Source organism: Mauremys reevesii, linkage group 8 (assembly GCF_016161935.1).
Source record: "Mauremys reevesii isolate NIE-2019 linkage group 8, ASM1616193v1, whole genome shotgun sequence".
NCBI lineage: Eukaryota > Metazoa > Chordata > Testudines > Geoemydidae > Mauremys > Mauremys reevesii.
The window spans coordinates 96507868-96529331 of NC_052630.1; the positions used below are offsets into that span (position 1 = coordinate 96507868).

Sequence of the window (21464 nt, forward strand, 5' to 3'; positions counted from 1 at the left end):
TTCCCTCCTTAAACAGAAAGTGCCTGTCTCTCAAAAGAAAAATCATGCCTAGGGGATGAACTAAGAGCTTCACAAAAATGCATGGAACTTAGATGTGAGGTTGCAGGTTCCCTTGGATTTCAGACCCTCCTTGTGGGGGAGAAAGTTTGTTCTTTTGTTGCAGACAGATCTCCATTTGTCATGGTAGTTATAGTGCCCTTGCTGGTCACCAGTGATTGCAAAAGGGCTCTTGAGGAGAGCACTATCCTATTATGTGCTATTGTCAGGATGTAGATTTCTGTACTGGGGGGTCTGTTTTTCCATTGCCTTGTGTGACATCTGTGCAAGGTGGCTGTAAAACTCTTCCATCTGACCTGGTTGCATTTTACCCCACTCTGCCCAGGCATCAATGACTGCACAAGGTGCAAGGCGCTGGAGGATCAGGCCAGGGTTTCTTTCTTGCTCTCACCAAGTTCCCAGCCCATTTTCCTTGATGACTTCCCCAAATCTCCCTGCTTTCATACTCCTGGAGCTCACCCTGCTCCCTACAGTGTCAATAGCAAAACTGCTCATGTTCAGTGGGAGCAGGATCCCATCTTTCATGAGGAATGGCCTCCTGCTGGAGTCTGCCTGCATCTATCACTGTCTCCACCTTCAGTCAGGGCAGGTTTCTGGAGACTTTCACCTACATGGGGGGGGAGATTAACTCATTGTCTTCTCAGAAGGCAGGCACTCACCACTCCTCACTGTCTGTAAACAAAATAGAAATGTTCATGTCCTGGCAGTTTTTCACTGATTCCTTTCCCATCTAAGCCTTTTATCCTTGAGTCAGTTTTCATAGTTCTTTTCAAAGGTCTAATTTCCCCTTTCCCTGCCTTTCTCTCCTTCCCTACCAGTAGCTTTGTTCCGCGTAGCCTGCTGAGTTCCACAGAGGACTTGGGCTATGTTTTCCATTTTGACAGACCCACTACATGGCCATATGTTTGCAGACCCACTGGTCTTGCCTCTCTTCTGGCCCCAGCCTTGCCCAGAGATTCCCCGTTCTCTGGTGCTGAGGAAGTCTCCATGGAGTATGGCACTATAATGCCAGGAGGATATGGACTGCCATAGGCAGTTCTGCTGCACTGCTATGATGGCCTTACACACCAAGGGCAGGATTTGCTCCAAACTCAATATCAGGAAAATCCATTTGTGACTGAGGTCGCAGTGTGGGCCAACTGAGGTCACTCAATTAGGGTGAACTGAAAAGAATGGGGCAGACACTCTCCCTAAAGCGGGTGGATATTCCAAGACTTAGCTTTACCAAGCCAGCATAAAGCAGCTTCTTTATTACCTCACTGGTTGCCCAGAAGCCACCAACACACTTCCCTTGAAGTAACCCAGCCTCAGGTCTCCATCCAGGTACCCAAGTCAAATATGATGAAGATTTCTGAAAATCTTATTTCATCATATCAAAGAAAAGGTTCTATCAAGCCCACAGGATCAGACACATTACCTCCCAGATTAATGAATATTCCAGATCTTAACCAAATACACGCTACAGCCAATTTTTATTAACTAAACTACAATTTATTCAAAAAGAGAGTATGGTTAAAAGATCAATATACATACAGACATGAATTTAATTCTTGAGGTTCAGATACATAGCAGAGATGGTGAGCTTTGTAGTTGCAAAGAGTTCTTATATAATTTAGTTCATAGGTTATAGTCCAATGTCCAATATATCCAGGGTGGACCAGCCGAACTGGGATCTCATCTTGTGACTCAAGCGTCCCCTGATGAAGCTTAAGCAGATCTGACATTAAAAGGGATCTTTTATACAATTTCAGGTCTTCTTTGACAGGTTGGAATCCCTGGGGAACAATAGGTAATCAGGGCATCTTTGAAGTGGATCCATCACTGGTACTTAGCTATGTGAATTAACAAGACAATTGCCTGTTCCTCCAACATTCACCAATGATCTGCTATATGTTTCAAAGAGAGATGAATACATAGAGATCCTGTGTTCACAATTTTTTTTAAATGCTGGGATGTTCTCTTGATCTCTGAATTAATAGTCATAGTGACAGACTGTTTACATGGCTAGCACCAAAGATGTACACAATCAATATTACCTTTAACTTCTAACAACATAGGCTAGACCTTTGAAATGCAAACTTATTTACCATGAATGGCCTTAATTACCATTCAAATACCTTTCTAACATGACTTTAAAGTGGGATCTTCAGCCTGCAAGCTGCTTAACCCTTTCTGGCCATGAGTTATATTTTGTATAAGATTTGCTGCAATTATATAGCGGTGGTAGCAACAATGGTTTGCATAATTATATTTTAATCAGACAACCTCACGCCATTAAATCTCATGTTTAGGGGAGAATTGATTTGTTTCCATGACAATACACCGTCATACCTCTCTATTGTGACAGCGCCCCCTGCTGGTGTGTGCTAGAGTGACCTCTCCTTGTCAGTCTTAGTCCATGCTTTCCTCTGTCATTATCTCCTGAAAGAAGTTGAATCTACCTGACAGCTGTGAACGTCCAGCACAGACAAGAAGTAATTAGATGTGGTAATTTCCCTCCGCCGGCTCATTTAGACCTGCAAACATGGTTGGACAGACCAGTGTTAAAGGTGCTTTTGGCAGGATTCAAAGTGTTAACAGTTTTCTATACACTAGGGGACAGATCCTCAGCTGGTGTAAATCAGCATAGCTCCATCAGCGGAGTTTCACCAATTTATACAAGCTAAGCTTCTGGCCCTAAAAGCTTCTGCACGACAACCTCAGTCTAGGGTTGAAAACTCCAGTGATTACGGTAATTCTAATGCCATAGATGGCTAGATAAATACGGTACTGAATAAGAATATGTATGCTGTAAAAGTTCTCAAAGCACTCCGTAGAAAGACCTGTAATGGTTTCACCATCTCCACTGAATAAACGGTACTGCATCCCATTAGTTTAGGCTGCCGTTTTAATAATAACTCTCAGTTGGAGGCAAAGCTTGATAATACAGAATAGGATAGAAAAAATATGCTTTTCCATTAGAGAGCATGGGAAATCAGAGTTTGAGTAGTTGTAAAGTCCTTGATGTATCAAATTAACCAGAAGTGAATAAAACACTTGTGTAAACTCTGTTAAAGATCTTTATTTTTTAAATTAATTTACATCAACTGTGTAAGTCCCTTTCCAGCTGTCTAGTAAGAGAGCTATTCTATAGTCCTATTCTGCATTTTTCCAACTGTCAAATTAGGAGCCTCCTCTTTGATGGCTACATATTCTTTTTAAATACTATTCACAAGCATTTTTACTGGTTTACATTTCTTTGTACTTATAGTAATTAGAATAACTTTTATAGCACACTGGCATTTTCCTTAAACCACCAGTAACTGGAAAAGCTGAGTACGATGGTTTTTAGTTTGCTTTGGGCATCATTTTATTTACTTTAAAAAAAATTATTTAGCCTGCTGGGTAAGAGAAGCATCTTTAGGCCACAGATAAGTCAAAATAAATTGAAAGCATTTTAACCATAAATTCTCCTAAAACTAACTTTTTCTTTCGTGCTTGAGAAATAGAAATAGGGCCAAATTCTGCTCTCATCTGATGCACACAGGCTTCACTGGGGCTGCACACCTGCATAGGGACTCCCTTCTCACAGATCTAATTGCAGGATTGGGGCCAAATTCATGGACTTCTGTCAACACTGGGGTTACTCTGGATTTACACCGGTGTAAATGAGAACAGGGCATATCCTACAGTATTTACTGCCTAGATATACGATGCAACTTCTGTGTGCTTCTAACATCTAGCTAATCTAAAGTATTTGTTGAAGATTTTATTTTTGTGTAACTCAAAGAACACAGACTGTATTGTTTTTAAAACAGCAGTACCCAGCTGATTGCACACGAGCAGGAGCATTATTGAGAAGTGAAATGTGTTTGAAAGGGAAATGAGCTGTGATGCAGAACGGCACACCAGCTGGACTGGACAGCTCCCTGAAGACTGGATCCTACTCCCATTGGAATCGAAAGAGCCTTTGATTAATTTCATTGGCACTTACACTTCAGCAAAGTCAAGGCTCTCATGTTTCAGAGCAGGCTGCACAGTAATCGGTGTAAGGTGGCTGAGGGCAGTGATTGTCCAAAGCAAGAAACTGATTGGCTGTTAGATGCTGTCTTGGCTTCATCACCAGTGCCTATTCAACACATGTTTATGACATCGATTGCGCTACTGCTTCATTTGCATATTCAAAGCAGTGACATCTGGTAGTTTACCATAAAAAGCTGAGGTAAAATGACTGCTCCTGATTCTGTTACAGGAAGGCTGCATGTGTACATGGACACTCCCCTTCAAGAAGGTGCAAGTGGCTCCCTGGGACACCTTAGCCTGATGCTTGAGAGGAGGAGTCAGGCATAGACCACAGGAGCCAACAGTATCTCTTGAGCAAGTCACGGGAGCGAGAGAACATGAATCCAGTCCATGGAGGTGAGGGGTCAGGCACTGCTCTGAGGATCCAAGAACATACCTCTATGACCCAGGACAGGGAGGAAGGTACCAAGAGTTTGGTCACTGGAGGTGAGGCGTCAGCTGATGTCCTGATGACCCAGCTTTGCCCTCTGAGGCTGGAGGAAGTGGTGACCAAGAATGCTCTACATGATGGCCTGCCGGAGCACTGCACTGCACAGGCCACTTCTGAAGGTGAGGAGCGATGTGTGTCTGGGGAAGGTGAGAGGCCTATGTGTACAATATCCTCATATAAACATTAGATGCTGCAGCACCTCCAACCAGAAAGATCTCCAAAGAAATGGCATTGTGAGGCCCTGGGCCCAACTGCGTCTTAACTACCAAGGTGCTTGTATGGCCCCAACACCACAGTGCCTTCGAATATCACACACACATTCTTTGATCAGGCTCCAATTTTAAAAGGTGCCGCAGGCACTCAACACCCATTGGCTTTAAGAGGGAATTGGATTCCTAACCCTCAGGGGAAATCCCAATCTCAGTCCTCAGAGCGCCTCCCTCAGGTGGGAAGGGTTATCATCTCTGCTTTACAGATGGGGAACTGAGATACTGAGAGAGACTGGGCTGGATTCTCCTGTCTGCCAAGTGTTTTTTGTTTTTGTTTTTTGCTGCATGCACTTCCTGTGCTGGAGATGCTTCTTCAGGCATTACCGGACTGTGGTAAAGGAGTGGAGAGGTGGTGTGGCATTATGAGGCTCCATCCACTTCCTAAGGGCCTTTAAGTCAGCAGCATAAGCCACATTCCACTTGCAGCTTTATCTTGCACCAGAACTAGGCATCTGAGAAACCGGGAGCTGCCACTGGCTTCCAGATAGCCACCTCTCTCCACTGCACCCAAGTTAAGTGACTTGCCCAAGATCACACATGAAGTCTGTGGCAGAGCTGAGAATTAAACCCTCATCTCTTGATTTCCAGTTCTGTATCTTAAATACAAGATTAGCCTCCTCTGAATGCCAGGGAGGGAGGGGCAGCAGCTGGTATTTCTATTCTTTTTTCCACCATGCACCCCTTTTAACCACCTACTGCAGAATTTTACCCTCTCCCTTCTTATCAAATTCAGAAAATCCCAGTGAAGCTTGTGGGACAATAGTGCAGGATGTGGGAGAAAAAGAGGACAAAGTGCAGCCGGCACTGGAGATGGTGGCACTGAATGATTGGAATAAGCTGGTAGGAACATGCGTCGTGTCTCTCTCCCCTCACACTTCTATACACTTTAATCCAACCATCCCATGACATTTATCATGCACTCAGTCCAGCTAGGCATTTATGCAGTGCTTCTAAGTGCCTACGGTTCTGACCTCATTCTATCCACTCACTACACACATTCGGGGGCCACGTAGCTTGATGTCTGATTTTACTTCTGTAGAGGTGTGTGTATTTAATAATTTTCTCACAACAGAGAATGTGTGAATCTTCAGGAGGTGTTTTGATGGGAGAAGTGTCTGACTGATGTTTGTCAACTTTCCATACTAATATCACATGTTCTTTCCTTGCTTGGGTGGGTCCATGATCCAAGAAGGAACTTGGCAAGGATGTCAGCGGGCCCGGACAGAAAACGAACTCCCTTCACAGCCAGAAACTCATGATTGTCAAGCAGATTGTGGTGAGTAAGTTCTGCCCATGTGACAGAGCGGGATGGATGAGCTATATCTAGAATTTCAAGGAATGCTGCTGTTAACCTGCCTTATGAGAGCACAGATGAGACAGGCATAGGCTCAGACACTCCAGAAGCAATGAGTTGTGGGTATTTATTAAGCAATTCCATGTTATCCAAATAAAGGTGCTCATTGAATAACCAGAGGTTAGTGTAGAGGGAGGAGTAGCGAAAGAGGGCCACAAATGGGTGGTGAGTTTTCCTGACACAAGAGCACTGTTCCAATGCATGTCTTTGTGTATTTAATTTGGAAGGACTCTATTGCAAGCATCATACAGAAGCCAGAACACTAAGCGTTACCCAGGGCACCAGCCCAGCAAGCAGCTGCTTGGGGCAGCCAACAGTGAGGGACGGCATGTCCGGGTCTTCGGCGGCAATTTGGCGGCGGGTCCCTCACTCCCTCTCAGAGCGAAGGACCAGCTGCCGAATTGCCGCCGAAGACTGAAACAGTGGCGGTAGAGCTGCATATCATGATCGCAGCTTTTTTTTTCCTTTCTTTTTGCTGCTTGGGGCGGCAATAACCCTGTAGCCGGCCCTGGCATTACCTGGTTACAAAGGAGATCCAGCCAGCCCATCTGTGCTACGCTGGCAGCAGCAAACCAACCTGGCACCAGGTCAAACTTTCGGGCAAGCCACCTTCCAGTTCAAGTGATTTCTTACCCTGGGGCGAGGGAGTTAATGCAGAATCCAAGAGGAGGCCCAGAAAATGGTCAAGAATAAACCAACTGGAATAAATGAGCCTTGCAGAGTACTTTAGAGGTAGCCAGTGAGTGGCTCTGGCCTACATCTCCTGAGGTAAATTCCTCAGCAGAGGACTCTCCACTGAGAAAGCTCCATCCCTGGCCCAGTTAGAGAATGGACTTGCCCCAGCTCACTTTGATTGTCAAGCGGGGACACAGGGCGAGAGGGTCAGAGACAGGAGTGATTGGGTCAGCTGCTCATTATGGATTTATTCACTTGGGGGGCCTGGCTGGGACTTTGGTCTGGCCTGGGGGGTTAGCTACCCTCCCTGTGCTCTCTGGAGATTGGGGTCATCCCCTTGTTAGGGCGGAGGGACAAACACTGGGGTTGGCAGGGCTGCCAGGAGCTCATCACTACATCTGTCTCCTCTGTGATTCACAGAAGCACATTAAATCGCTGCCGCAGGATTCGCTGGACTCACACTCCAGTGCCGTGCGCTGCCAGGGGATGCAGCTCATCACAGACTGCAGGTACTCGGACGTCTCGCCCTGACTCTGTGGAGCCAGGAATCCCAGCCTCCCAGGAGGGACGTCCAGCTCCAATTGCCGAGCATTCAGAGGGACAGAATGGGGAGCACTCACCTCGCTCACCGCCTGGCTGGGCGGGTTGTTCAGATTGACATGGAGAATCTTGAATCCAAGCACTTGTTACAGTGAATGGTGTCTGAATGGAGTCTCCCCTCCCGCTCTGTCCAGATGTTTGCTGAGGTTCCCCTGTGAGTGTGGGCTAATCCTCCCACCAGCAACTATACAGGATGCCAGAATAGCCACACCCCTGCTGCTTTCCCCGGTGCCAGTCCTACACTCTGCCAGCACACGAGGAAAGGTGGTCTCTTGGTTATGGCCCTGGACTGGCACTCTGGAGACTGGGATCACTTCCTGGCTCTGCCACAGACTCCTGAGTGGGCAAGTCAGTGCTTCAGTTTCCCTTCTGTAAAATGGGGGTAGTAATGATACTTCCTCTGCCTGTCTTGGATAATTAGATTATAAGCTCTTTTGGGCAGGACCTGTCACTAAATCTGTATGGCACCTAACACAATGGGGCCCAAAGCTCAGTTATGGCCTCTAGGCACGACTGTACCACAAATAACAATAATAATTTGCTCGGTCCCTGCTGTCCTCATCCACGCTGCTCCTTTATGCCGAAAGCATAAGCACAGACTTCTGTCAGCCATGTTTTCCTGTCCTTTCTCATGGTCCCACAGTGACAAAATGAAAGCCCCGGTGCCTCTTCTACAGCGGGAATTCCAATGGGTGCTTATTTTTCTACTAGCAAAGCAAAGCCGCCTCTGGAGGGTAAAGAGAAGTTGGATGTGGTCATTGTCTGCGTTGCCAGCATCTTTGCCCTGCCCTCAATCGAGGCCTTGCAAAGGCAGGAAGGCCACAAAGTAAATGTGAAGGTAATTCATCGTCCTCCTCAGAGCACATTACCTCTGTGTCTTTTGGTTGGTTTACACCCACTCCCTTGGCTTGCCTAGAACCTGAATCTGAATCCTTCCTGCACCATCAAATGTTGCTTAGGCACAAACAAGATTCTGCCATCCCTGTGTATCCTGGGCCACTCTCTGCATGTCCTCCGTGTGTTACGTCCCATAGGGTTCCCTCTCAAGATCCTGTTTGATGGAGGGGTTCTTTCAGGCAGCCCCTTTCCGGAGTTCCTCCAGCTGCCCAATGGCATGCCTGCCATGGCAGACACGCTGGCTTCATTCTTAACACCTGGCCCAGATAATTCCATCTCTTTTTCTGCAGAACTTTGGGAAGTTGTGTTTCTGTAGCTTAACTCCTTTCTAGGAGGATAGGTGGTTGGCCTATCACTCGACTCCCAACCTGGAGGACCCATGGACTGCTTTTCATCTGGTCCCCACCCTTTGATGTGTTCAGCTTAGGTGTCCCTCCCAGGAGTTACAGCTCCAACCAGCATAGCTCACAGGGTCTTTGGCATGTACAAGCCTTCACATCACATCAAAGTGCTGTCTCCAGGGAAGTTTGGTTTGCCTAGTACTGATTGGAAAAACTTCCCTCTTGGTGTCTGGTGAGTAAGAGGCATGTGCCTTGTTTGAGGTGGAAAGAAGACTGGGGATAACAGACCAAGGAGGAGCTCTCTCCACCCTGCTGAGATGATTACACACCACAAAGCTGAGTGTTTGCTGGGCTTTGGGTCATGAACAGTGTCCAGAGCCCAGTGATTGTGTAGCAACTTCCCTGTCCTATGCCATGCTGCAGGTGGAGCCCTCTTAGCTGGTTTCATATCAGGCCTCCTAGCAGTAACAGCCAATGGAGGGGTCTGAAGCAGAGATTGTAAAGTGTGTGTGTGGTGTCACAAGACCCCCACAGACAGGCTCCTAGACATCATGGGCTTTGTCTGATGCCAAGTGCTGCGGCTCTTCTTCGTCTTTTCAGGATTTGTACAACCAGACTGTGGCTGCCCTGGAAGTGATGCTGAGAGCTCTCCTGTCAGAGAAGCCAAACCCAGCAGAGCTGCAGAATTTCTTGGATGTAAGCTGGTATGGGCAGAGGCTGGGGGAATTGCCATCTTGTGGCAGTGTGAGGAGGGAAGGGTGCAAGGGAGAGACCGGAGGGTTTTGTGTTTCTATTGTTGTCTCTCGAATGGGACCCTATGTCTTGCTCCCTAGAGTGGGATCATATGTAGTGTTAGCTGCTTCAGGGCAGAAGAAAAAAAAATCACTTTCATTGAAAACAAGGGAAAGGAAATCTGATACAGCTTTTCAGGAGGCTTGTCCTGTTCTTCACAGCCAAGGACTCCCTTTGTCCTTCCTTCCAGTCGCTGACAGCCCTGGCAAGGCTCTCCCTTTCCCCTGCCCCTCTCCCAGAGGAGTGGGAATGGAATGTGGGTCTCTAACATCAGATTATGGAGCATTAACTCTGGGGTCTCCTGTCTGGCTTGGGGAGTTTGAAACCAGAAGCACAATAGCAAAGACTCTCACCCTCCTTCCTATAGAGGCAATCAGACCTGGGAAAGTAGGAGTGGCTCTCCGGTGCAGAGGGACCCACTCCTCCCTTCCTCCCCAGAGGGACTGAGTGATCCACGGATGGGAGAGGTATTCAGTGGTATTCAACCCTCTTGCTTCCTACCTAGAAAGTCCCCGAGGCCCAGGGAAGGGGGAGGATTGTGAGATCTGCCTGAGTCTTGTCTGATTCTCTGGATATGACCGAGGGCTCAGAAGGAGAATGGGACCAGCCCTTTGGAGGGATGGAATATTGCAGGAGTCCCTCAACGCAGTGGGCTGATTACAGGGCACTGCAATCCTGATGAACACAGAGGTGAACCGTATGGTGCTAAAGCCAGATTTACCCCTTTATAGGGGTATGTGTCAGGAGAATTGTCCATGACACAAATCCTGAAAGGGAGCAGGACTCAGACAGCCTGTCTGGTTAATACTGTGGTGATCAGATCAGAGAGAGATCAGCTTTGGGGGTTCACTGCAACACATGCCCCTGTTCTGCAGTTTCTAACACAGGCCTCCCTTGCTTGTTCCTGCAGCACTTGGCCCCCTGGATGACATCAGAGAAAGCTCATGAGCGAGCGAGGGCTGTGAGAACCAGTGTCTGCCTGTTACAAGCGGCAGCCGAGAGTCCTAAGTTCTGTGTGAGTGATCTCTGACCCCTGGTAGCCTGATGCCAGGAAGAACGGCCCTAGGCCATGCTCTCTTCCCCTCATGTGGGACAGGTTCTCCTTGTCCGCCAAACCAACACACTGATTCCTTTCCCCCTTTGATTTTCACTCAGATGTCACACAAGTTCCCCAGGCTGGGGCTCCTGATTGGACGGCTGGCCCTGCGTGTTGGTGACCCAGAGAAGGAGATTGGCCACCAGGCTATGGAAGGCTTGTATTTTCTCTACTCCCTCATGTGGTGCCAAAAGGGTAAGAGGGAACTTTCTGAACTCAGAGGACCCAAAGCTCCTGCCTGTGAACAGCTGGACACTAACCCTAACCTGATGATGAGTCCCTATAGGAACAGGCATCTTCTTGGAGAACTAGGCTAGAACACAGCTTGTAAGCAGACGGCCATTTTCCCTTCTCTAGGCTATAAATGGATTAGTTCAGAAACCCCAATAGGTCTTTAGGTGAGAGTCCTCTAAGGACTTCGCTGCTGCTGTTGATTTTTGTGGAAGGTGCTCAGGTGCTGTGATGATAGGTGGCACTATAATACTCACGGAGGGATGGTGGGAGAGCAGAGCCACTGGCTCTTTGGAGCTAAGATCAAAGTGTGAGTAGTCTCTTGGTCTCTTCAAGGCCGTGATCAAATGTCTTGATGTTTTTGGTCTTGAGATGAAAACCTTGTCTGTGTCTTTGGAACCTTGAGGTAAAAATATTATCTATGTTAATGAAGGTTACACTTAAAAGGGGTATGCTCTGCAGAGGGGGTTAGGGCAGAGTATGCCACAGGAACGAAGCTCCCTGTAGGTCACTGTGAGTATGTAGTGTTTTGAAGGAAAGAGACAGTGAAGAATAGTCTCTAAGGAACAGGATAAGGCTGTTAGGAAGCTAGTGATGTAGTATCTGCCTCCCCATACATCCATATTTTCCATGGCAGGGTGTTTGTTATGCAATAGACCTGCTGCTCCTTCAAGCACTGTGACTTCAAGCCTATAGTGCAGCTATGGTTCAGGAACATGAATGAGAGCGGGAGGAAGCCAGTCATTTAAGGGCAAAATGGGAAGCCTTTCAGACATAGACTCATATGAAATGAAGGGCTGGAGGGGACCTTGAGAATCACGAAGTCCACCTCTCTGCACTGAAGCAAGACTAAGTACACCTAGACCATCCCTGACAGGTGTTTGTCCAACCTGTTCTTAAAAACCTCCAAGGATGGGGATTCCACAGCCTCCCTTGGGAGCTTAGCTGTGCTTACTGTTTTTCTTAATAATACCCTAAAACTCCCTTGCAGCAGATTAAGTCCATTACTTGTCATACCTGCAGTGGGCATGGTGAAAAATTAATCACCACCCTCTTTATAACAGCCTTTAACATACTTGTTATCAGGTCCCACCCCCTCAAGTCTTCTTTTTTTCAAACATGCCCAGGTTTTTTTTTTGTGTTTGTTTTTTTAACCTTTCCTTATATAAAAGGTTTAGAAAACCTGACTTATTTTTTGTTGCTTTCTTCTGGACTCTCTCCACCTTTCCCAAACGTATTGTCTTCTCTTAGAACCTGAGAGGAAGATGGGGTCTGTGACAGCAGTGCTACATCAAATGCTCCAAAAGATCTTGGGTATCTACGAGCCCACCAGGACTTGTGAGAACATCTCTGAAATTGTTAAGGTGAATCCTCAATGCAGGGTGTAATGAGAAGTATTTCTGGCTGCAGGTGTGTTCCCAGTGTTGTACCTCTCAGTATACAGTGCAGAGCGGAGCAGGCTGAAAATAGGAATTTCTGTCCTATGGAAAATTCTGATATTTCAACATTAATATCAACTTTTTTTTACAGAACGGAAAGTTCCAAACTATTTCAATTTGGAAATGTCAAAATACTTCATTTTGGCTCAGACAGACACTGAATTGCACCAAGCTGCCACGGTGCTTCATGGGAGTTGTAGTTCGGGTGCCTCTTGCTCCCATTCTCCTTCATGGGCTAGGATTCCCAGGTGGATTACATCTCCCATAATGCACTGTGGCAGTTCAGCCAGAGGGGAATCCAGGGTGCATCATGGGAGATGTAACCAAGCCCATAGAGGAAAATGGGGGTACCTGAACTCCCATGAGGTAATGCAGCAGCACAGGTGGATACAGATTAATGTCAAACTGAAACATTTCAAATTTTTTTTTCCTTGTGAAAAAATTTTAATTTTCTGGAAAAATTGAACAGAAAATTCCTGACCAGCTGTTGCTCAGAGCCTGTCAGCCATAATACTTTTCTTTCATCTATATTTTAGAGGAGAACTACCTGTCCTTTTATCTAAGGCTCAGTGAGCACAAAAGAAAATACTGTGAAGCTTGGTTGGCCTCACTAACTGAATAGTTTGAGGCAGTGACTATACAATATCTACAGGGGTATTTGGTTTGAAGAAGTGACTAAATAATACTCCCCAGGGTATTTGTTTACAGTATCCCATAGACACGGCTCAGGAGAACATCAAAGGCTGAATGCATCACCTAGCAGAGCAGTTGAGCTCTCGTGAAGCACTGGTATGGTAGAATGACCTTGAAATTGTTGGAGGCAGTTCATTCTTAAATAAGTTGGAAAAAGCCAAACTTGGCTTTGTCTGGATTTTGCTTATCAATTGTGCCAGCGGCAAAGTGGGTGTCCAGCTGGGTCACCCACATCAGGTGCTTTGGTTGTGTTCTTCCAGAGATTTGGACAATTTCTCAGCCCAGACCAGATGGCAGACCTTCTACTGACAGCTGTAGAAAGCCTGAAGGAGGCCAGTGAGAGCACCATTGAAGCATCAAAGACTATTCTGAATGTAATCCTGGAGAAGTACAAGCAGAAGATACAGATGGAGGTAGTTGGCTCTTGGGAGCTGGGGAACATTTAGAATCTCCTGTCCTGAGGTACCATCAGTGGTACTCTTTCTTCATTGTGATGCTTATATTTTAAGTGTTGCAAGTGGACTGTCTAAAGCTGGGAAATGAGCCTTTGTTCCATTGTCTCAGGACTTGGAGACTGCATCTGGAGGCAAAGGGGGTTCTCTTCAAGCTGGTGCAGTTCCCTCTTGTTCTGGTTAAAGAAGTCCTACTGATTTGCTCTTCAACTTTGTAGCTATCAATCTCTTCTACAAAACACTAGAGAATTGATCGCTGGGAACAATCCTGCCTTGGCCAGGAGAAGGACCAGGCAATGTAAGAGGTCTTCTGTAATGATGCTTGATGTGCGCTCCAGGAAGGTGGAATTGCTCTCATTAATAGTGTCTGCCCTATTCTGCTCCAATTCTTACCCCCAAAAGGAACCCCCTACACATGTGTGCACACACTCTCTGAGCTGTATTGTTTTCTTCTAGGTGCCAAAGATTGTGGACAGGATCCACTCCGAGCTCTCAGCCATCCATCATTCCCATGCCAGACAGGTAGTGATGATGGCCTTATGCCTCCTGGCTCGTGCTTTTATGGAAGAAGTGTCCACAGCCCTTCTAAAGTGTCCACTCCCGCTGGACAGGTATGAAACTTCCTAATGTCCAGGATACTGAGAGCTCACTCTTCGGGTTCCTTATTCCTTCCTCTCCTCCTGAGAGGTCTCAGACTGGCAGTAGCTTCCTTGTTGTGCAGAAAATGTCTTTCTTGCCAGGGGTAGATTACACCACTAACCACTGAGAAATGATACCCCTTCTTGCTTCCATCCCAGGAGGCTTCTTCTCCATCCATCTCATAATGGCAGGAATCACAGATTTGCCCAGACGCCCTATATGATATTTACTAACTGTGCCGTTCGATGTGTGTCACTCGCTTGCTTGGAAGGGGGGAAATCCCACTGAGGAGAGCACCTGGGGATAGATTCTCAGTCTGCAGAATTGGCGCATGACCACACGTACAGCTGCCTGTGCTTGGAAAAAACAAAAATCTGCGTGTGTACGTGGATTCTTGTGTGCACTGGTACCATTGCTGGACATGCTCTCCCTAGACTCTGGATGCCTCAACCACAAATTCAATTTAATAAATTCACAGTAGTATGTGTGGGGGAATCACAGTAGATGGCTGAAGTCCATTGCCCCTGCCCCCCACAACCACTGTCAGATACAGTCCCAAAACATGATTTCCCCAGGCCATTGAATAACCCTCTTCAACCATTATCCTGTCTCTTCCCCCAAACAGCCAGAGTAAAAGGTGGGCTTTGCGGTGTGTTCTGAAGGGTGACCAGTCCAGGCTGTAGCAGACCAACAGGGAAAATACCTTCCACAGCTCCCACTGTTCTGTATCAAGGGAGTTGCAGCTTGAGGGCTTTCAGAAGCTGCAGCTATGGCAATATGTTATGGGGAGAGATGGACTCCCAGGTAACCCAGACATACAGGGATTTTTTTGTTGGTACCTGTGATGGGTTCCCCCGGGGGTGCCATCTGGAAGTGGGGTACTGCTGAGCCCCTTTGATGCGCCAGCCCGGGCTCCCTTTTACACTGTACTGCTGTGACAAGCTGACAAGCTCTCTCCAGGCTTCAGCCTGCACTTTCACCAGCACACATACAGGTAGGGACACACCCCGCTGCAGTTACATGCAGATGCTCTGACCAGCTACTGCATGGGAAGGCTCCCGCTAGGGTACTTCCCAGCTACTCAGGCACACACCCCCTATGGAGCGTAAACCCACAATTATACCATCTTGCACTGTACAGGGGAACTGCACAGTGTAAGCTCATGAAATTCGCCCCCTGCCTCAATGTGGAGAGGAATATACAACAGCTTTCTGCCCTGAGTTATGACTCCCACACACTGGTTTTAGATAAAGCAAAACCAAGTTTATTAACTACAAAAGATAGATTTTAAGTGATAGCAAACAGATCAAAGCATATTACCTAGCAAATAAACAAATAATGCAACCTAAGCTTAATATACTACATAGATTGATATGAGTAGCAAATTCTCATCCTAAGTGATGATACAAGCAGGCTGTAGATTCTTAAGAGGCAAGCTGCACTTGCTTACAGCTTGAAATCCCCAGGTGTTCCATTCACAGGCTAAAAATCCCTTTAGTCTGGGTCAATCACTTCCCCCAGTTCAGTCTTTGTTCCTCAGATGTTTCCAGGAGTCTCCTTGGGCGGGGGAGTTAGTGAAGAACCCTGATGATGTCACTCCCTTGCACTTATAGCTTTTGCATATGGCAGGAATCCTTTGATTCAAAGCTTGGTTCCTATGCCAGTCAGTGGAAAAATACTGACATCCCAAGATGGAGTCCAGCACCAGATGACCAGGTCACGTGTACTTGTAGTGTCTGTAGCGTCCTCAGGAAGCCTCCCCAGGTGGGAAGGCCTATTGTTCTCTCTAATGTCTCATTAACTTTAATGGGCCCTTCCCAGCCAGCCATCCACCTAGACTTAGAGCCTTTTGCCTAGTGAGCGTTCCCCAGGTGTAAACACATTTGAAATACAGATACAGAGTCAATATGCCTAACTTCAGATACAAAAATGATACCTGCATACAAATAGGATAATCATATTCAGCAAATCATGCCCTTTTCAATGATATCTCACATGACCTACCAACCAAATAGGTAAACAAGGTGAGCACAGACCAGACACTTGGGTTTTTAGGACACTAAAAACCCATCAGATTCTTAAAAACAGAACTTTATTATAAAGAAAAAGTAAAAGAAACACCTCTGTAAAATCAGGATGGAAGATAATTTTACAGGGTAGTAAGAATTAAAACAAATAGGATTTCCCTCTAGGCAAAACTTTAAAGTTACAAAAAACAGGAATAAACCTCCCTCTTAGCATAGGGAAAATTCACAAGCTAAAACAAAAGATAACACATTTCCTTGCTATTACTTACAATTTGTAATCGTGTGTGGCTAGATTTATTTCAAAGCGCTGCTGCAGGCAGCGCTAGCGCGTGCCAGCCAGCGCCAGCGCTGGAAAAAATCTCCCAGCGCCGTCCGCCATCCCGCCTTGTGGGGGGGAACAACGACAGCGCTGGGCGCAGCTCCCAGCGGGGCTTGACTATACTGGCGCTTAGGCGCCCGCCGATTTAGCGCTGCAGAGGGTGTGTTTTCACACCCTGCTGCAGCGCTGCAAATTTGTAAGTGTAGCCAAGCCCTTAGATGCTTATTTCAGATGTGGCTTTAGGGGATGTATTTTTCCTGCCCTGGTCCCTCTTTGTTCCGGAGAGAACAACGAAGAGCACAAAACAGAAACCTTCCCCCACAGATTTGAAAGTATCTTCTCCCAGCCAGGTTATTTGAGCTTCTTAACCCTTTACAGGTAACGGAGGGATTTTATGCTACCCGTAGCTGTATGTTCATGACAAGCTCCGTTCAGGAAATGAACTGCTGCACTCTGGAAAAGCTTTCACTCCTGAATGGTATCAAGGTGTAGCCCAAAGGGGCGAGTGGATTATTAGGAGTCTAATCTCAAAGTGGCAGATAAAATCAGCGAAGTGCCCATGTCCAAAACCAAAGGTCACGTTTGGCTTACCAAGCCAGATGAGAAAGTGCCCTTTGGCACGGCTGTGCCCTGGGCTTCAGTAGTAGCCTTGAGTCTAGTACAATCCCAGAGCCGTATGCTGACTCAGAAATAATGGCTGTCCCCCATTGAGGTAAGTGGAGGTGATGTGATTCTAGTCAGTTTTTTTCTGGTTGTGTCCCACAACCTTCTAACAATCTCTCTGCCCTGTCTAGGCTGAATCTCAGCCAGCCCGGCCTCATCCAAGTTCCAGTCTCCTGCAGACGTGGGGCCATCCAGTCCCATTCACCAGTGAATCAGCTGTAATGATGATATACAACTGAGTATCCTCCACAAAGAGCAGGCACCATTGCCCATGTTTCCTTTGCCACCCACCTAGTAGCCTTGTGTTTACACTGAAACTAGAAGTGAGAGCAGAAGACCAGTCTGGGGCTGGACAAACTATTCCCCATATTCACCCTCTCAGCCATCTGGCGTATATAGGAGCAAAGCCACTTCAAATGGGTTCCTTCTACTCCTAAGCACACTTCATGATTAACCATATCAAAAGCAGCTGACATGTTGTCTTCATCTGTAGCCAGGAGACAATCAGCCAGTGCCACTCGTGCAGCTTCAGTCCCATACCCAGTTCTAAACACAGGATGAAGGGAATCTAAAGACTGCAAATATAGCTTTGTCTCTGCCTCCATGATGATCCTTCCCAAGAGTGGGAGATTCCATACAGGTGATAGCAGGACCCAGTGCACTAGGAGCCCCCTCACATTGCAGGCAGTAATGGTCTGTTCACGGCAAGCGTGTAGTGCATCCCCAACCCACTGTAGACACTAGGTCTGCAGTGTGGCCAGGTATATGTGTAGAACCAGCAATCATCTGTGACAACCCCACATGCATGTGTGTGACCTGACTGTATCTTGTAGGTAAAAAATGTGTCTGGTTATCTTATAGCAGACTGCAGGTCTGACAGTGGTCTCAGCCCACCATGTTATCTCAAGGTGATGGAATGTGTAACATGGGTCACTTACTGCTTTAGGTACATAGTTTTGTTTCCTTGGTATCTGGGATGAGGCCTCGTTGTACTCACCATCTCTCTGATGGAGCCCCTGACCCTAGTTTAAGTGTCATTTGTCCAGTCAGACGGTGGTGTGGCAGAGCTATATGTATCCGATCCAGCGTGCGACCGTCTCTCTTAACTCGTAGAGATGCAGCTGGGATGTGGAGAACACTGGCCAAAACAGAAGCAATCTGTCACTCCCACAGACTTCTGGATGTGCTGCTGAAGGAGCTGCAGGAGAGGCCAAGCACTTCTGAGGATAGAGCCTTCATCATACCTCTAGCTGTAAGAAACAATTCACACGTGACTTTCCCCTCTCTTCAAAGAGGAGAGAGGTCCACATCTGAGGGATATATTACTGTGAATTCTCCCTGGGGAAGGGATGGGGAGAACTGCCCTGTATCTCTAGCAGAGCCCTCAAAATGCTTCCATTTTTCATTTCTTTGCCTTCCGCAGGAAATGCTGTGTCCCAGACACCAGCCATCTTGTCATACACGGCTGAACAAAGCTCCTTGTGGAGCCTATCAAAGCTGCTACTTAATGACATGGAGGGGACATCACTGGTGCCATTTCCTCTGTTCCCTCAACAGGGACTGAGCAGTCAGTCTCCTCCTGCTGTCTGCAGCACTCCACCTCCTTCCTCTCTTCTTTTCTCCTTCTCAGGGTAAGCAGGCTAGCTCCTGCCTCCATTGTCAGAGGATGGGTACACTGCCTCCCATCTCCATAGTGCTTCATATCCCCAAGGCCTGAGCACAGCACTTTGATAGCAGCCTCAGATACAGCTGGTCCTGGTCAGTGGGACTCAGGCATTTTCCAAAGGAAGTCAGTATCATTATCCCCATTTTACAGATGGGAAAACTGAGGCAAAGAGTGGGGAAGTGACTTGCCTAAGGCCACCCAGTAGATCAGTGGCAAATCTGGGAATAGAATCCAGGTTTCTTGAATCCCAGTCCAGTGCTCTGTCCATTAGGCCATGCTGCCTCCTCTTTGGCATTGAAACCCTGGTCTCCTGCATGGCAATGCAGAGCATTAAGCGAAGGGGTGGGGGTATCACAACAAAACAATACTACCTCTTCTTACTGGCAAAGCCCTGGGCTAAGCAGCCTTGCTTGAGTCCATGCAGCCGAGGACTGGCTATGAAATTGAAGTGCTGGGGAGAGGCAGAGGATTTTAGCTGCGTTTGTTTCCCTCCTTCAGGCAGCCAGCGCTCTGTGCGAGGTGTTATCCGTATCCATGTGCACACAGGCAGTGACACGCTTCTATCCCCGCCTCCTGATGGCCCTGCTTGTTCAGGTGCACTATACCATTGGGCTCAGCCTGCCCGACAGCGGGGTGTCCAGGAAGGAGCTCATCCCTGCATGGTAACTACTGAAAGGACGAGATGCTAACCGCATATATCAGACTCCTCCCTGGGATCAACTGCCTGTATAGGTTACCTGTCATCATGTTCCAGGCCTTTTATGGCTTGTCCCCACCCTCCCTATCATAAGAACGGCCGTACTGGGTTAGACCAAAGGTCCATCTAGACCAGTATCCTGTTTTCCAACAGTGGCCAATGGCCGGTGCCCCAGATGGAATGAACAGAACAGGTAACCAACAACTGATCCATTCCCTGTCACCCATTCCCAGCTTCTGACACACAGAGGCTAGGGACACCATCCCTTATCCATATCATCTTTCATTCACTATCAAGAGGTCGACTCCTCCAATCAGCCCCAGTGCCAGCCTCCGTCAAAGAAGCGCCTTCACTGACCCTCCCACACGGGTGGTGCTCCCCAGAAACATCCGCCAAGCTACTTCCAATCCCTTCTTCAAATGCTCCTTTGCCTTGATGCCTACAAAAAGCTTGACAACAGTCAGGTTGCTGGGGTGCTGAGACCATTGCCTGCCATGCTGACTGCTATTGGCTCGTTGTTTCCTTGTGCTCCCCCAGCTCTGTCTGTCTTGTCTCATGCTGAGATGTAACCTGTTTCATTCATTGCTTTGTACAGCACCTGGCACAATGGGGTCCTAATCCAGGACTGGGATTCCTAGGTGCTACTGTAATTCCAATAAATACTAATCTATAGGACTCTATCTTAGCTCCATGCTTTCCATATGCTCACACCAGTGAAGTCACCCCCAATGCTCCTCTCTCTTACAAACAGTGATGTTACAGCTCCATGCATGTGTGCTGTGCAGGGTGGGGTGTCACTAATCTGGTCTAGCGCCGTCTCTTGTATGAGCAGTACGCTTACCCGCAGCCAGGGCCGGCTCCAGACCCCAGCGCGCCAAGCGCGCGCTTGGGGCGGCGTGCCGCAGGAGGGCGGCAGGCGGCTCCGGTGGACCTCCCACAGACGTGCCTGCGGAGGGTCCGTTGGTCCCGTGGCTTCGGTGGAGCATCCGCAGGCGTGCCTGCGGGAGGTCCACTGGAGCTGCGGGACCAGCGGACCCTCCGCAGGCACGTCTGCAGGAGGTCCACGGGAGCCACGGGACCGGCGACCGCCAGAGCACCCCCCGCGGCGTGCCGCCCTGCTTGGGGCGGCGCAATTCCTAGAGCCGCCCCTGCCCGCAGCATGGCGTTGGGCTCAACAGCTCAGTTATAGCCATGCAGGTGCCGCATGGGTGCAGTGCAGGCTTGGTCTCGGTTGCTGTGCTGCCTGTTCTGGGCCTCAGTGCAGTGACTGTGCATTGGGCATGTAGTGCAGGGTTGGGGTTGCCATCTCTATGACATCGCAGTGCACTGCGAGTCCCGTCTTGGCACAATGCAGGTATTGGTGGGGGATGGGAGAGAGGATTGCTCTGAGCAAGGCCGGTGTCACTTTAATATGGGTTTTGCTCTGATTGCAGCTGTGTTGTGAAGACAGTGAAGACCCTTCTCCTAAAAATGGGATGCCACTACGAGTTCACCGCTGTTGAGAAGGAGGGAGGCTGGGAACTGCTCACTAGCTCTGAGGAGCACCATCGCGGGGTAGGCCTGCTTGCAAGGTGAGAGGCGAGAGCTTTGCTCTTGACAGATCTTCCCATCCCTCCCTTCTGCCAACTGCTCCCCCCGCCGACTCACCTCCTCTGTAATAAGGGCATCTGTTTGCTCCCACAGAGCCATGGTCCACTATTCTTGCTGCCAGCTGTGGCGGATCTTGTACCTTCTGGTCCCGTTCCTCGAACGAGGTGATAAACAGCACAAGCTCACAGCGATGGCCTTTTTCGTTGAGGTAAAAGTTACTGGCTCACATCTACTGTGGTACAAAAGAGCATGAGCTGCATCTTCCCTTTTTGGCCTGACCAGCTGACCTCGGACTCCAAGTGTCTCCTATATCTGATTCACTGAGCTTTTGGGGAAAGCCTGAATAGCCCTTGAGAGTGTTCAAGAGACTATGTGGATGTGTCAGAAATAGCGATAATACTTTGCCCTTCTACAGCATCTTCCTTCTGAGGATCTCAAGACAATGTGAACATTTCTCCCACCGCAGCACATGGTG

The 21464-nt window shown here is 47.9% G+C and overlaps 1 protein-coding gene and 1 long non-coding RNA gene across 19 annotated transcripts in view; one reads left to right on the forward strand and one right to left on the reverse strand.

Annotated features, from left to right (window-relative positions):
• On the reverse strand, nt 1-4191 carry LOC120370901. The gene is made up of 3 exons (XR_005584047.1): nt 4031-4191; nt 2389-2573; nt 1-729 (listed from the first exon to the last, which is right to left on the reverse strand). It is a non-coding gene; the product is annotated as an uncharacterized LOC120370901 (long non-coding RNA).
• The window catches only part of MROH7 (maestro heat like repeat family member 7), a 27198-nt gene continuing 8167 nt past the window's right edge, over nt 2434-21464 (forward strand). For 4 of the 18 annotated variants that reach the window (XM_039486216.1, XM_039486217.1, XM_039486221.1 and 1 more), the window contains exons 1-16: nt 2489-2788; nt 4289-4695; nt 5552-5658; nt 6008-6094; nt 7268-7356; nt 8159-8285; nt 9286-9381; nt 10388-10492; nt 10633-10768; nt 12056-12168; nt 13197-13349; nt 13845-13999; nt 18150-18288; nt 19201-19364; nt 20833-20970; nt 21083-21197. In XM_039486216.1, the coding sequence (XP_039342150.1) occupies nt 4437-4695; nt 5552-5658; nt 6008-6094; nt 7268-7356; nt 8159-8285; nt 9286-9381; nt 10388-10492; nt 10633-10768; nt 12056-12168; nt 13197-13349; nt 13845-13999; nt 18150-18288; nt 19201-19364; nt 20833-20970; nt 21083-21197 (1983 nt within the window). In that variant the 5' untranslated portion in view covers nt 2489-2788; nt 4289-4436. Of the gene's footprint in view, nt 2789-4288; nt 4696-5551; nt 5659-6007; nt 6095-7267; nt 7357-8090; nt 8286-9285; nt 9382-10387; nt 10493-10632; nt 10769-12055; nt 12169-13196; nt 13350-13844; nt 14000-18149; nt 18289-19200; nt 19365-20832; nt 20971-21082; nt 21198-21464 lie in introns of all 18 variants that reach the window. The other 14 variants (XM_039486205.1, XM_039486207.1, XM_039486209.1 and 11 more) reach the window with 14 other exon arrangements.